Source organism: Stegastes partitus, unplaced genomic scaffold, assembly GCF_000690725.1.
Source record: "Stegastes partitus isolate 25-593 unplaced genomic scaffold, Stegastes_partitus-1.0.2 Scaffold502, whole genome shotgun sequence".
Classification (NCBI taxonomy): domain Eukaryota; kingdom Metazoa; phylum Chordata; class Actinopteri; family Pomacentridae; genus Stegastes; species Stegastes partitus.
In genome coordinates this window covers 90689-104570 of record NW_007578233.1, presented here as the reverse complement: position 1 = coordinate 104570, position 13882 = coordinate 90689, and the positions used below count along the sequence as shown (strand labels likewise).

General features: G+C 39.3%; 2 protein-coding genes and 2 non-coding genes across 5 annotated transcripts in view; 1 reads left to right on the top strand and 3 right to left on the bottom strand.

Annotated features, from left to right (window-relative positions):
• Positions 1-1381, top strand: part of LOC103361409 (otoferlin-like) — a 26327-nt gene extending 24946 nt beyond the window's left edge. The window contains exons 44-45 of the mRNA XM_008287477.1: positions 28-125; positions 1201-1381. Coding sequence (XP_008285699.1) covers positions 28-125; positions 1201-1381 — 279 coding nt within the window. The remainder of the gene's footprint in view (positions 1-27; positions 126-1200) is intronic.
• A 1101-nt stretch (positions 1382-2482) lies between these two features.
• Positions 2483-2555, bottom strand: trnaa-agc (transfer RNA alanine (anticodon AGC)). Its single transcript has one exon. It is a non-coding gene; the product is annotated as a tRNA-Ala (tRNA).
• A 529-nt stretch (positions 2556-3084) lies between these two features.
• Positions 3085-3157, bottom strand: trnaa-agc (transfer RNA alanine (anticodon AGC)). The gene has a single exon. It is a non-coding gene; the product is annotated as a tRNA-Ala (tRNA).
• A 607-nt stretch (positions 3158-3764) lies between these two features.
• Positions 3765-12441, bottom strand: LOC103361391 (microtubule-associated protein RP/EB family member 3-like). Of its 2 annotated transcripts, none has more exons than XM_008287456.1 (7): positions 12364-12441; positions 10166-10293; positions 9929-10074; positions 9631-9823; positions 8548-8690; positions 7069-7221; positions 3765-5215 (listed from the first exon to the last, which is right to left on the bottom strand). In XM_008287456.1, exons 2-7 carry the CDS (start codon positions 10284-10286, stop codon positions 5147-5149), a joined length of 825 nt encoding a protein of 274 aa, XP_008285678.1. In that variant the 5' UTR covers positions 10287-10293; positions 12364-12441; the 3' UTR covers positions 3765-5146. The 2 variants fall into 2 exon arrangements, with proteins under 2 accessions (XP_008285678.1, XP_008285679.1); XM_008287457.1 differs by having other exon boundaries at positions 9667-9823.
• Between the last annotated feature and the right edge of the window lie 1441 nt (positions 12442-13882).

Genomic DNA, 13882 nt, shown 5'->3' with positions numbered 1-13882 from the left:
GCTGCGAAACACCTGATATGCGACCAGTACAGGTGGCTGACCATCAAGATTCTCACCGTTCTCCTGCTGCTGGCCATCGTGGCTCTTTTCCTCTACAACATGCCTGGATACATGGTCAAGAAGATGTTGGGAGCTTAAAAAGAAAAACAGAGCTTTTCCCTTTTTCAAATGGTGTGCCTTCAGTAAGAATTTGTATTGTTTTGTGTATGTTATTTCCAATTTACCATTTCATAAAGTAATTTAAAAGAGCACTAGTGCAGTAGCAGTGCTAGTAATACATCTTGAGTGTACCTATGACTGATCAATAATGTGCACAAACCTCATATTGCTTCTGTTGTTGTGATAATTATGTAGTTTTACTTGTTTGTTGAAATTTTTTCCTTGTTTCTGTTAAATCCATTTGATGTCCTCAGCTCACCTTTGTGAAACCACGTTACCATTTAAATGGCTCTAAAAGTTTTATTGATAAAAATAAAATAAAAAAGCATATTTAGAATAGCTGATGTGTTGGATTTTAGATTTTCTTGCTTCTGTTTCAATGTATGATATTTCAAATTTGTGAATAAATTGACATCTGGCTCATTCAGTTTTCTGGTGTTTATGTCTCACGTGTCCTTGTTTGTAGAAATAATTTGCTCAAATACTGTCCGTAAGTACACTTTTGGGGTACTTCTACAAGAGTATTTCTATTTTATGCTTCCACTCCACGACATTTCAGAAAGGGAGGATATTCATGCGGTAACAATTTAATTAGATCAACAAGTTGCAGTGAATGATGCCCATAATCTGCCAAATCTGTATTTTTATAGTTGGTCATTTTGTTGTTTTTTTATATTGTTGTTTTTATATTGTTTTGCTTTAAAATTATGCTGTTTTTGCTGTATTTAAATCAGCAATTAAAATTCTATTTAACATATATTTGTCATTTTTTAAAAAAAATTTCATGTTGACTAAAACAAACAGGATAAAACTGCATAATGTTCACACAAAAACATCTGGATTTTTGCAAATACTAATTTGTTCTTTTACAATGTATGACTGTAAAATTGTCCTGCTTTACTCAGTTTTAATCATCTGCAAAGCTCATTATTTTACAGATATTTGCCGTTTTCTTTTTACAGAGATGACAACCTTTAAACAGTGAATTATGTTTTAAATGAACTTTTTGTCACATCTTGTGTTATTTGTGTTTTCCACCAGCCGTCCAGATATCGCCCTCCTCTGGTTCCTCATCCCCTTCAAGGCTGCGAAACACCTCATGTGCGACCAGTACAGGTGGCTGACCATCAAGATCGTCACCGCTCTCCTGCTGCTGGCCATCGTGGCTCTTTTCGTCTACAACATGCCTGGATACATGGTCAAGAAGATGATGGGGGTTTGAGAGATCTGCTGGATTTTACTGTTTGACACTGTGAAGAAAGTACTTTTACTTGTGTTTTTGAAAGTGTGTTTTGCCATTTGACAAAATCACGTTGTAGATTAAGGGCATTATATACGGCTCCAGTACACAAAAAATCATGCAAGATCCATTACTGCAATGTAGTTCATTTTATTGTTGTGTCACATAAGGGCTAGCTTTATTTTTGCTTTAAAGTAATTATTATTAGGTTTATTGTTGTTGTTGTGTTATTGTTGTTGCTGCTGCAAGGTAGGACTGGCACATTTGTTCTGATTTATTGTGAACTACGGTGTTTATTGTGAAGTAACTGATGAATAAACATTTCTAATCTTAACATCATCTAACAGTTTGCATCAATCTTTTTGAGTTATGCCGACTTCTAATGAAATTCTGTTCAACCAACAAACACTGCTGTTTCCTCTACAACTAGTTGTAGCATGAACACAACTTTTTGAGTTGGTTACTCATGAAATTAAGTTGTTCTAACTAGTGTTTTCATGCTATTTACAGGGAATGTTTAAGTGTTGTGTACTCAAGTACTATCATTACAAACACAAGCTTTTAAGTTGGAAAATTCAAGAGATTAAGGAAAGAACTTGACCTCAGGGTGAAGCCAGTTTCATGACCCTACAGCAACTTGATTTTAGTTTTATGTCAACTAATGCAGAAATTTAGGTTTAAATACACACAATGTGAGGTTGTTACAAGTACCAACTTTATAATGTCACCCTAACTCATCAAAGTTGTGTTTGCAACTTAAAAGGTTGATCTAAATTCAAATATAAGAATTTTTCTTTTGCAACCATGCATCTTTTTCATTATTGGAAATAGGTCTCTAGAATCGCTTTTGAGAGCACAAAGAACAAGGACATGAATCTTGGTGCTTCTGCAAAATTGACTTAATGTCCATGTGACTTGCAATGTAGCTGCACGATCACATGGAGGACGTGCACTTCTTTTTCAGTTTTAATAACTTCTTGTACATTTCTTTGCTCCTCCCACTTGTGAAGAAGAAGAAAGAGAAGCATTGTAAAAGTAAACTGCATGCCCTCAAAGTTCGTTTGTGTAAAGCAAAAGCTCCGTTGGAGGATGCGGGCATCGATCCCGCTACCTCTCGCATGCTAAGCGAGCGCTCTACCATTTGAGCTAATCCCCCGGTGTTGTATAGTGCGTGGGCGAACGAAATGATCCAATAGGAATCCATCTTCACTTTAATGATTGTGTCTGTGATTGTTTTAGATAATTTTCGATGCATTACTCCAATTTATAAGTGTCGGTGGAGCCATGTGACTTCAATTCGGCGTCTCCTAACAGCTCCCAATGTATTTGTTATGATGTGCTGCCATCTGCTGGTCTTCAGTGGAACCTACACCTATTTGTGCGGTTCCGTGTATTCTCCTAAAAATCACATTATATTCAACCAGCGCCTCTGAATGAACTTGTATATTTTGCTAATTCATCCCAATTTTGTAATTTTAGTGACGGTAAGTTTAAAAGTGCTTTACAATTACAGTAAGAGAGCTGCTGTAAATACAGCCACACATGCGCAATATATTTATAGTAGAAATAGAAATAATAATTCCTTCAAGTATTTGGTCGTCTTTTACATTACTTCTTCTCAGTTTAAGGACAACTTTATTGACATATATTTGGCTCTTTGGCCAAAAAAAAAAAAAAAACTCTTTTGGAGGATGCGGGCATCGATCCCGCTACCTCTCGCATGCTAAGCGAGCGCTCTACCATTTGAGCTAATCCCCCGGTTAAACAGTACAGTGAACTACAGGGCTCAAGTACAGTACACGGAATATAGTGCGTCATTGATTTGTAGTAGTTTTTTTTGTCAATATTCTTTCTAGAAAACAACTCTGTGTGTTTACATGCAATGTGATATACAACAACGACGTTAAGATGCACCTTCCTGCACCTACAGTTCATATTTTTGCCAAACTGGCGTCTGTTATTTTCTAACAGAACAGTCTATGCAACACTCAAAGTCGCTGTTTATTGTTTTATCGCCAATGTTGTACCAAAATAATGTCGGCACAGCTTGCAAAATACAACTACGTGTTAGGTTCAACGTTTGCTAGGTGCTGGAAGGACTGGGACGCGAACTCGTTCCCACCAATTTCTTCACGCGCTCATTAACACTCTGACCTGCACAAGCAAAAAATGTGTCAAGCTTTTAATGAGCACCCTGTTTTTGTACAAGCTACTAAAGACTCAAAATCTAAATAGGTTTTACTGTAGCCCAAATATAATATCAGATCAAATTGAACAAACTATACTTCACAGGGTTCATTTAGCTACGTTGACACACCTGCACACACACTTCCTGCAACATACATTACAAATTCCACCACAACCGTTCTGTTTCACAACTGTTTATTTATTCAAAACTCAAAAGATGAGTGTTCTGTAGATGTTCACATGGTCAATGAATGCAAGTTTCCAGAGCAGACAACAGCCAGTTTGCAAAGTAAAAATAGCTAGGGAAGGACAAGGAGACGTCCCTGTTTAACTGGATGCTAGTGATAACCAGTCAGCTGGTCTTAGATCTCTTCGTAGTGACTTTCTTCCAGACTACAACGGATAAACCCTGGGCGACCTTTTACAACAAGTTAAAAGTATAAACACAGTATGATTAGCAGTAGAAACATGACAAAGGCTGCCATGTGAAAATGTGTCTGTATTGATTCAGTGTCCGTCACGCGTCAGAGTAAAACATTAGAACTGCTACAATCTATAACCATGTTGTCAACCTGCAGGTGCGTTTCCACCTCTAAAATTTTTAAACTTATAGGCTACTGCATGTCAGCCTAAAAGATACAACGGCGATTAACCGGGATCGTGCGACATCGGACAAAATCTCCACACAAAATACATTTACAAAATATCACTCATTCACAGTCAATGTGTAACATTCTCATGCTCAGATATGTTGCTGATCAATAACGAATAATCGCAGAGCACTGATCATATAAGCCTTGAGTCATCACACCAAAGAGTTTCTTTTCAGCGTTTCTACATGCCGTGACCCCACCACAGCAGAAGCCAAAAGCTCGATGCTGACTCAAGCGCAAACTGAAATAACACACGTGGCCTCAGCTTTCAATTCATGTACAGTAGGCTTGCACCAATTTTTGCTACAGAAAGTTAATCTAAATGAAATATAAGTTAAATAAATAAGAAATTGTTATTAAAAAGTCACTTTTGTTACAGTTTTAGTTAGCTCAGGGAGTGTCCTGATGGCACATCGGAGCAGAGTCGTTGTTCTGTGCTCTAAAAGTAGTATTAACAGCGCACCAAAGGCAAATAAATAACTCCAGAATGAGCAGAAGACATTTGTTCTTTAAGAAAAATCTAAATGTTGGAAATATTTACAGGCTTGAGAACTCACTGTTAACAACCTCCATGCCAGGCTCGGCTCTGTTTTCTGCGTTACTCATGCTGAAATAACTGGGATATGTCATACATTACTGTTATTGTTACTGTGTAAGTGGAGGCAGGGAGGAGCAGCAGATGATGACGAGTTGTGTATAGTGATGAAGACGGCCAGAGGGCGGAGGGGGTCGGTTACCAACAGATATACATATGAGAAAGAAAGGAAAAGACAGACGGAGAGCGGGGACGATGGTGAGTATTTATAGAAAGCGTGCAGAGAGTATAAAACAAAATGAGGGCAAAAAAGAAAAGGGAAGATGGAAGATGAGATGCTGGGGGCATGGGGGGGAGAAGGAGACGATGGGTTCAGTATTCGTCCTGGTCCAGGTGAGCTTGTTCGTCGAGGTCGTCATCATCTGGAGGTGCAAAGCCTTCCTGAGATACAGGAAAAATGAAAGTGTTACTCAGGTTTTATGCTTTACTTCATTTGCTTTTGACCAACAAAGACGGCATGTAAATGAATAAAAAATGTCCTCTATATAACATCAAATCTGGACACGCTTCTGTTCAGCTAGATGTAGCAACTCAGTGCAGTCTTTTTAGTCTATGTGTTTCCAAAGGCTCTTTAGAGCAAGTCCTGCCACATGCAGATATTTTGGGAAAACAAGACCAAGGCTCTACATAACTACAATTTTAATGGTCACAAAAACAATAAGATAAGAGAAATTCATGTGTCAGATGTTCCTAAGAACAACAACATTACACATCATAAGAAAAAAAATGCAGTGCCTAACAGAAGCTTGGTGCATTACCAAAAATTGTTTTTGAATGGTATGCCAAAATAAGATTAGAATAAGAAAGTAAGAAGTAATAAGTGCAATGATTCTGAGGTAATAAAGTAATATAACACATGATGAAACATTGCACATTAAACTGAAACATTGCACACAAAATTGAAATATTGTACATGAACATAAAATACAACACATGAAGCTGATATTGCACAAACTACTAAAAGAAATAATACTGCAAAAGACACTGATATCATTGTTCAGATTTAAGTGTCTGTATTATGTACAGGATTATCAGTCACATCTGATTAAAACTGCTTTCCTTGAAATAAGGTTTAAAAAGCATGTGCACAGCTTCATGACACCGTGTTTGAATGTTTTCAGGTTCAGCTGCTATATTGCAGACGACTGGCTTGTGGCGTGTGTCACACAACTGTCGCGAAATTTTCTGTTACATTTCTATACAGGATTCTTTAAGTGGTGAACTTGTAACTTCTCCAGTCTTTCTTTCTACTAACTGTTACAGACTGAAGCCATTGTGAGGGTATTATCAAAGTAAAACAATCCGCATGAGAAAAAAACTACCATGAGGATTATTTGAGAGGCTTTTTGTGTCTTTACTTGACAGTAAACTGCAACCATGATGCCACCTGTTGCTTTGTTAGGCATCATTTCAAATCCCCCAGTTTGGAATTTGGCCATTATAACACTTCAATCACAAGGTAGCCCCGACCTAAAACTGACCCTGCTTTATCATTCATTATACTCTGAATGGAACCATAATTTACAAAATTAACATCATGTTGTATTCAGAAAGTCTTCAAACTCGTGATTAAGGCTGTAAACTCATTAGGAAGATGTTTACTAAGATTGCAAATCTAGTGAGAAGTAGGGCGATTTTCTCATAGACTTCTATACATTTGCAGCCAGAGGTGTCGCCCCCTGCTGGCTGTTTCGAGGGTTTAACTGAGGCACTTCTGCATTGGCTTCACTTTTCATACCTGGATGCTACGTTCATCTTTTATATAGAGTCTATGGCAGGAGTGGAGAGAGAAAGGAAATGTAGGGGAAGGAGAGTAGGGAAATGACCAGGCAAATGATCTGGCCTGTCAGGAACTGAATCAGGAATTTGCTGCTCTGGACATCATATTCAATCAGATATCAGGTCTTTCCTATCAAGATTTACCAGCACAGCAATGCACCTAGTTCTGACACCATAGTTTGGTTTCTAATCCATTGTTACAGTTGCTTAGTTGTTTAGTCTGCTGCCTAAAAGACTCCGCTTATTCTGTCGCACTTTGACATTTAAGCTGCAACTGTCTGGGACTTATGGAAAATTCTGTAAATTTAAGTCTACTGAAACGCAGAATAAATAGTGATAATAAACAATAAAAAGAAAAACACAATCTAAAGATGTAAAGCGAGATGCAACATCGTGTTGAGGGGCTTCTCAATCATTTGCACAGTGACAAACATCCAGTCATAAAAGAGCGATACCTCTGTTGCGTAGAGAATGTCAATTATCCTGCTGAGGATGGGGTTGTTTTCACTCTCGTGTTCCTGGCAGATCAGCTCGATGTCCCGTAGTTTGCTGAAGTAGAAGTCTCTCTCCTTCTCTAGGCCATCTACAGTCAACTTCAGCTCCATCAACTTAGGAGGAAAGAAAAACACGTGTTCAACCATGTAGTCAGATAAAATAACCACAAGTGTTTCTGACAGTAAAGGAGGCAAAACAGTGGAGCGCAATGTTACTTTACTGTCTCAGAATCACTGTCAGTACTAATTCTTGCTTTCTATTCCAGCCGTATTTCAGCTGAGTGTTTGTTTTTCAGTAATGTATCATACTTACATATTATATTTTTTCCATTGGCACTGATATTTTTATGTTACATAATTTTTTTTTCTTTTTTTGCAATATCTGGCACAAGAATTTCCTTCAGGATTAATAAAGTCTACCTTATATTATCTTATAGTGTGAATGCCATGTCAATGTCACACTGTTTGATCCAGGCAGCACTTATTACTATTATTAGCAGCAGCTGTGTTTAACCTATTGTAAAATCCACATGACTACTTTGTGGGAAAAAAAGGCCTGTTGCTTTTCATACTAGTTGCAGTTAAAACAGATTTTCCAGTGACAAAGATTTAACATATTTTGCACATAATTCGCAAATGAATCTTGCTTTCACGCTTCTTTAATTGCAGTGGTTTAAATGTTAGTAAACTGCCTTTTGTTTCACTTCATAAATATTACATATTTACATATAGACATTTACATATCCATCCATTATCTATACACCGCTTAATCCTCACTAGGGTCGTGGGGGGCTGGAGTCTATCCCAGCTGACTCAGGGTGAAGGCAGGAGACACCCTGGACAGGTCACCAGTCTATCACAGGGCTACACTTAGAGACAGACAACCAAGCACACTCACATTCACACCTACGGACAATTTAGAATCACCAATTAACCTCAACATGTTTTTGGACTGTGTGGGAGGAAGAAGGAGAACCTGGAGAGAACCCACGCTGCACGGGGAGAACATGCAAACTCCACGCAGAAAGATTCCGGTGCCCCCACCGGGACGCGAACCGGCAAGTATTTACATATGAGGAAGGAAAATCTAGCAAAAATATACTTGACCAGAAGCCAGTAAAAAACTAAAAAAAACAGCACTTTTCTAAAAATATCTTAAATCTTCATCACTGGTACATATGTTTTAACTGCAACTAGTATTAGTATTTTCTCACAAAGCAGTCATCTGGACTTTACAGCTGCTACTAATAACATTAATTAATCCTCTATGGATCAAAGTCTGTTTTTATTGTTTACACTTTTCCTTTATCAAATATTAATCATAGTCTGGTATAAAAAAACAACATCATTGCAATAAATAGATGTTTTTTTCATACAAATGAGACAGAAAGTGCTCAGAGGAGGATGCTGTGGTTTGAGAGTGCAGCCCTCCAGCTCTACCTGTTGATTTAGCTCCATGATCTCAGCATCACTGCCCCCGTTTCTAGACAAAGTCGGGTTCTTCCTCAAGGCTGGAGTGTTGTGCTGGACCCGCTGTGGTGTTGGCATGTTTTTGGGAACTGTCGGAGATGTCCTCTGTGGTCCTGGAGGGGTCAGACATGGGGACAGGTGTTTAATATTTGCATTAAAAACAGACCTACTGCACTTATTTTGGCTTTATAGCAGTTGTGGCGATGGATATAGCACATTATAGAGCGCCGATGCCATCAGCTTGTAGCGTAATGTTGTGCCTTTGATATGCCATTTTTTGTGAATGGATTCCAAATTACAATAGAGCTGATATAAAAGACAAACTAGTGTTCAAAAGCCAGATTTTAAATTTACAAAAGGGCCAAAAGTCTTTTTTAATTGCATCAAAAACTTAAAAAGAAAAAAACAGAGTGTCCTAACAAACCTCTATAAGTGCTTCAGCAAAGGTGTTTCTGATAAACTCAAAGACAAAACATGCCAACACGCATTATGATAGTTCTGAAAGTAAATGCAGTCATTCTGCCCATTTACAAACACACTGCTTACTAGTGACAAAGTCACAAAGCAGGCTACATGTCATATTAGATAGTTCGCCATGATTTCCAAGCAACAACCTTCCACAGAGACAGAGCAAGGCTGGTTACTCGTGTTAGTAAAATGAGACTTTTTGTTGTCAAACCAGCTTTCAGAGATGAAGCTGCAGCAGTGTTGCATCAGCTGCTTGATGCAGGACACTGGGGCATCTCATTGTGTTAAATATTACTGCAGGTGTTTTGGCCTTACTTCAATCGGAACTGAGAAAGCAAAGCTACAATTGGCCTCGCTGATGCTGCGTCCCACAACGCACTGTGGCGATCACCACAATCCCACCAGTGACTCAGTCGTACCTACAGTGTCATGGTTTTTGTGAATGCTGGGCAGTGAGATGGATCAGAGAGGACAGCAGTCATTCTGTGAATCGTGCCGCTCACACCACTTGCTTGCAGGGAGCGCTGTTTGAGCCATCCAAAGCTCAGCAAGACCGTGCAGCAGAGGCGAAACTGTTTGCTTTACCTGGGTTTCTCTTTGGTTTGTGGATAAAGTGATCACCTGGATTGGGGGGAGGGGCCACGTCCTGCCCCTGTCTGGCTAGTAAAGGGTCGTACTCCTTCCCATCGTAGTTGGCGTCGAAGAACTTCTTGAACCACTGCACGAATTCAAAGTTGTCCTGGAATTTCCCTTTTACAAGCTTTTCTACAGGAATAATCTGGACAGTGGAAACAGGAAACGTTAGAAAGGCTCCGCGAGACACAACATGCAGCTAAATAAACAATCTCAGATATCATGAAAAGCAGTATGAAATGACTCTGACTTTGTCAACACTCATCCTTTTAAAAGCTGCTTGAAGAACTTTGAAGTTGTGTATAAATTCATGCTCCAGCTTGGCTTGAAATTTGACCTTCTTCAGAAGAATGCACCCCGGAAACAACATGTCCATGAACTGGCAGTACGCCGCTCCTGGAGAACACAAAGACAAGTTTGTTGCAGCTGTTTACAGTCGGATTTGTCCAGAATTACTTTTTCAAAAAGCTCGTTTTGGCGGCCTCACCTGAACAGAGCTGTTCGATCTTGGTGTAGGTGAGGTGCAAAGAATCGTTGACCCATGCCAGCATGTCATGTCGGCTGAGGTTGTCAATGGACACAGATGTGGCGTACACATTCACTGCCATCCCCTACCTGACACACAAGACAGAGAAACGTTTAGATGGGTTTTCACAAACTTTCAATGGAGTTTGATTGAAGATTAGACCAGCACACTTTCACCTAATCCCACAATTTCGAACCGGCTACTCCATCTGGCTCTGATTTTCTATTGTATGCAAATCAAAGCACACTGATTGCCTTTATCACATAATCAGGCTGGTGTGCGGACGTGAGCTGTTTGAAGTTTGGCCTCCCATATCCTCGCTGAGTTTCCATCTTGGACGTCACAGACTTAGAAGAATGTAGAAATGATATCATACTTATGTAGCGCTAATGATTAACTTCTTCAATAATCCTCTGATACAGAAAAAACATCAGTTACAATCTCCTCACTTCTCTAAAGTCAACGTCTTCAAATAGCTTTTTGTTTTCCCATCAACAGTAGAAAACCCAGAGATAGCCGCAATTACCTGTTATGCTCAGTGTTGATTACTTTCCCGATTAATCAATCAGTTATTTGATGTATAACATGTCACAAAATGGTGAAACGTGTCAATTAGTGCTTGACAAAACCCAAAATGACACCTTCAGATGTCTTGTTTGGTCCAAAATATTCAGTTTAGTGTCATTAAGGAGGACGGAAAATATTCAAAATTAAGAATTTTTGTTATACAAATGACTTGATTATCAAAACAGTTTGCGATTATTGTTATGATTGATAACTAACTGATTATGCAATGGATTAATCGCTGCAGCCTGTTTCATTAGACACAGTTTACTCTTTAACTTTTTGATGCTTTTGTTTGCAAAAATTACTTTAAGTATTAACTGATCATCAAAAGAATTGCAGATTACATTTCTGCTGGCTGAACTTCACTCGTTTATGACCCTGCTGTGTGCCTGAACCCATTTCTTGCTCCTAATACCACAGATTTCCATCTATGCAAACTATTGCTAATATACTTTCCCAGCTTTTTGGAGATTTCTACCATTTTTATCTCTGGGTTTTGGTAGATTTTCACATTGCAGATCTCCGGCTGTAACATTGGCCTTTTACAGAAATTACACTGGATGTTTGTATGTTTCTGACTGTAAACACACTGCCTGTGAAGCATCTTTACTTTCAGTGTTAATCTACAGATATGTTGTGAGCATAATCCTGCTTAGATTAAACAGAAATACCCCGGTGTTTGTGAGCAGCTTTACACATCTGGCAGCTCCAGGCTTCTCTGTGCTCACTTTGCCTGTTAATACCTTCCACCAGCAAAAAAAAAAGACCTTTTAACACCTTAAATATTCAATGCAATGAGAATGCATGTGAACCCAGGCGAGGTGGAGGCTTCAAAAAAAAAATGATGCTTTTAAGGTCACATGCAGAAATGACAGCATGTGTGTGCACTTCTGCAAATGAAGCTGCGATTTGTCATGATAACACCACAGAATCGTGAATGCACCTTTTAGCAACGCGCATACCAGCGTTCTCCCACGGGGGGGGGCTCGGCTATCCTGCAAATAGCACGATTCTAGCCAGAAACCGGGGTCCTTTATGAGGCTGGATCTTCATTATTAACCTTGCAGTGGGTGTGCAATTTAATAAATAAATGGATCGAGAGCAGCGCACGACAGGGGAGGCAATCTATTCTCTAAAGGAATAAAAAAAAAATAAAAATAAAAAAAAATGAGCTGGGCCTTTGGAGAGAGAGAGGGGAAAAAAAAAAAAAAGCTCCGGTAATGACTGCAGCACAAATCCGAGGCGCAAACCGCTGAGCAGGAGCAGATGGGCGGAGGTCTGACATTTGCAGCCCCGACATGAGAACAATAAATGCGTGTTTTTCTGGCTGCCTGGTCTGTTGTGTTCAAAAAAAAAAAAAAAATCCCGCAACGCTGCTGCTGCTGGTTGCTGCTGCTGCTGCTGTTCTCCTAGCGGCCCCCTCTACAGGCCTCCACGAATACCTCAGGACTGTCAGTGCACGGGAAATATCCTCGCTGCGTGGGAATAAACACACAAAAACCATAATAAAAAGAAAAAGAGGGGAGAGGAGGAGGGGGGGCAGAGAAATGTCCATGTCGGAGGGAAGAAAGGTTTTTTTTTTTTGTACTCACAGTGTTCAGGAGTGTCTGTGTTGTTGTCGCGCTGGCAGTGCTCCGTGTGTCAATGCCCGCTGCTGCTCGTCGTCGTTGTCAGACCGTGCGCGGTGCAGTGCCTGGTAACGGGCCGCCCTGTCTGGGGCTGCAACAATCCAGCCCGCACCGCGCATGCGCCCGACTCCATGCTGTTAAAGGTTCATTATAAATAGGACTGTGGCCTGCTCCGGCTAGGAGACACATGATGTTGTCTGCTTGGGTTTTTTTAGGGGCCTGCCAGTGACTAAGGTTTTTTTTGTGTGTGTGTGTGTGTGTGTGTAAGGTCAGATGTCATGAAAATACCTTTTGTTGATGTTTTATCTGCAGATTTTTTGAAGAGAAAACTAGTAATACTACAATGTAAAAGCACCACATTGCAAGTAACAAGTCCTGCATCCACAACCACACTTCTTTTTTATTTATTTTATACGTCCATATCTCTGTGTGTTTTTCTTTTGCATGTGGGACAACGGATAGAAATTAGCCTTATGCTAAATCCAGCGTATTTACTGCAACCTTGTGATTGTATGTTTATTAATAAGCACTGTCCCATCCAAAGAAAGAAAGAAAGCATCATGCATCACATGTGCAGGAAATAATCAAGAATGAATTGGAATCTGTCCGATAAATATGATTTAGGTGAATCCTTTATTCATAAAAACATATTTTCAAGTGTTCATAATAAAATGCTTTGATTAACTTTATCAAATGAAGCACTGAGATCCAGCAGGACTAGTATAGAGATTAATCCATTGTCTACAAGAAGATCAAAGGTGACTTTCACTGGTACAGCTTCTGTTCTAAGTAAAAGTTTTTAAACCAACCATTTCTACGCAAATGGTCATAATTTAGCTTTTTCATTAGGATCAAGAGTAGGCTTTTTGATTAGGGGTGTAATTAGAGCACCTTTTAAAGCAGGGGGTTCACAGGGGCTGCAGATGGAAATTAGCTTAAAGTGAACTCTGGTGCAATACATCAGATGGCAAGATTGTAATACAGTAGTTCCCAGGTGTTTTCTGAAGGGTCAAGCTTCACTGAATGCCTTTTGCTGATGTTTTAAATGCAGCTGGATAAGATTTCTTTAATCAACAGCAGAGAAAACTGGTAATGCCACAATGTAAACGCATCACATTGCAAGTAACAAGTCCTGCATCCAGAACCACACTTAAGGGAAGCATCATGTATCACATGTGCAGGAAAGAATCAAGAATGAATTAAAATCTGTCCGATAAATATGATTTAAGTGAATCATTTAACCCCAAAAACATGTCTTCAAAATTCTGCAGCACTGAGATCTAGGAGGACTAGTATAGAGACGAATCCATCGTCTATAAGAGGTTATAATCACTGGTGACTTTCACAAGTATAGTTTCTGTGCTTTGATGTACAAAGTACAAGTTTTAAACCAACCATTTCTCTGCAAATGGTAAACAATTTATTTGCAGCAGCTTTTTCAAGAGGATCAAGAGTTGGCTTTTTGATAAGGGGTCTAATTAGA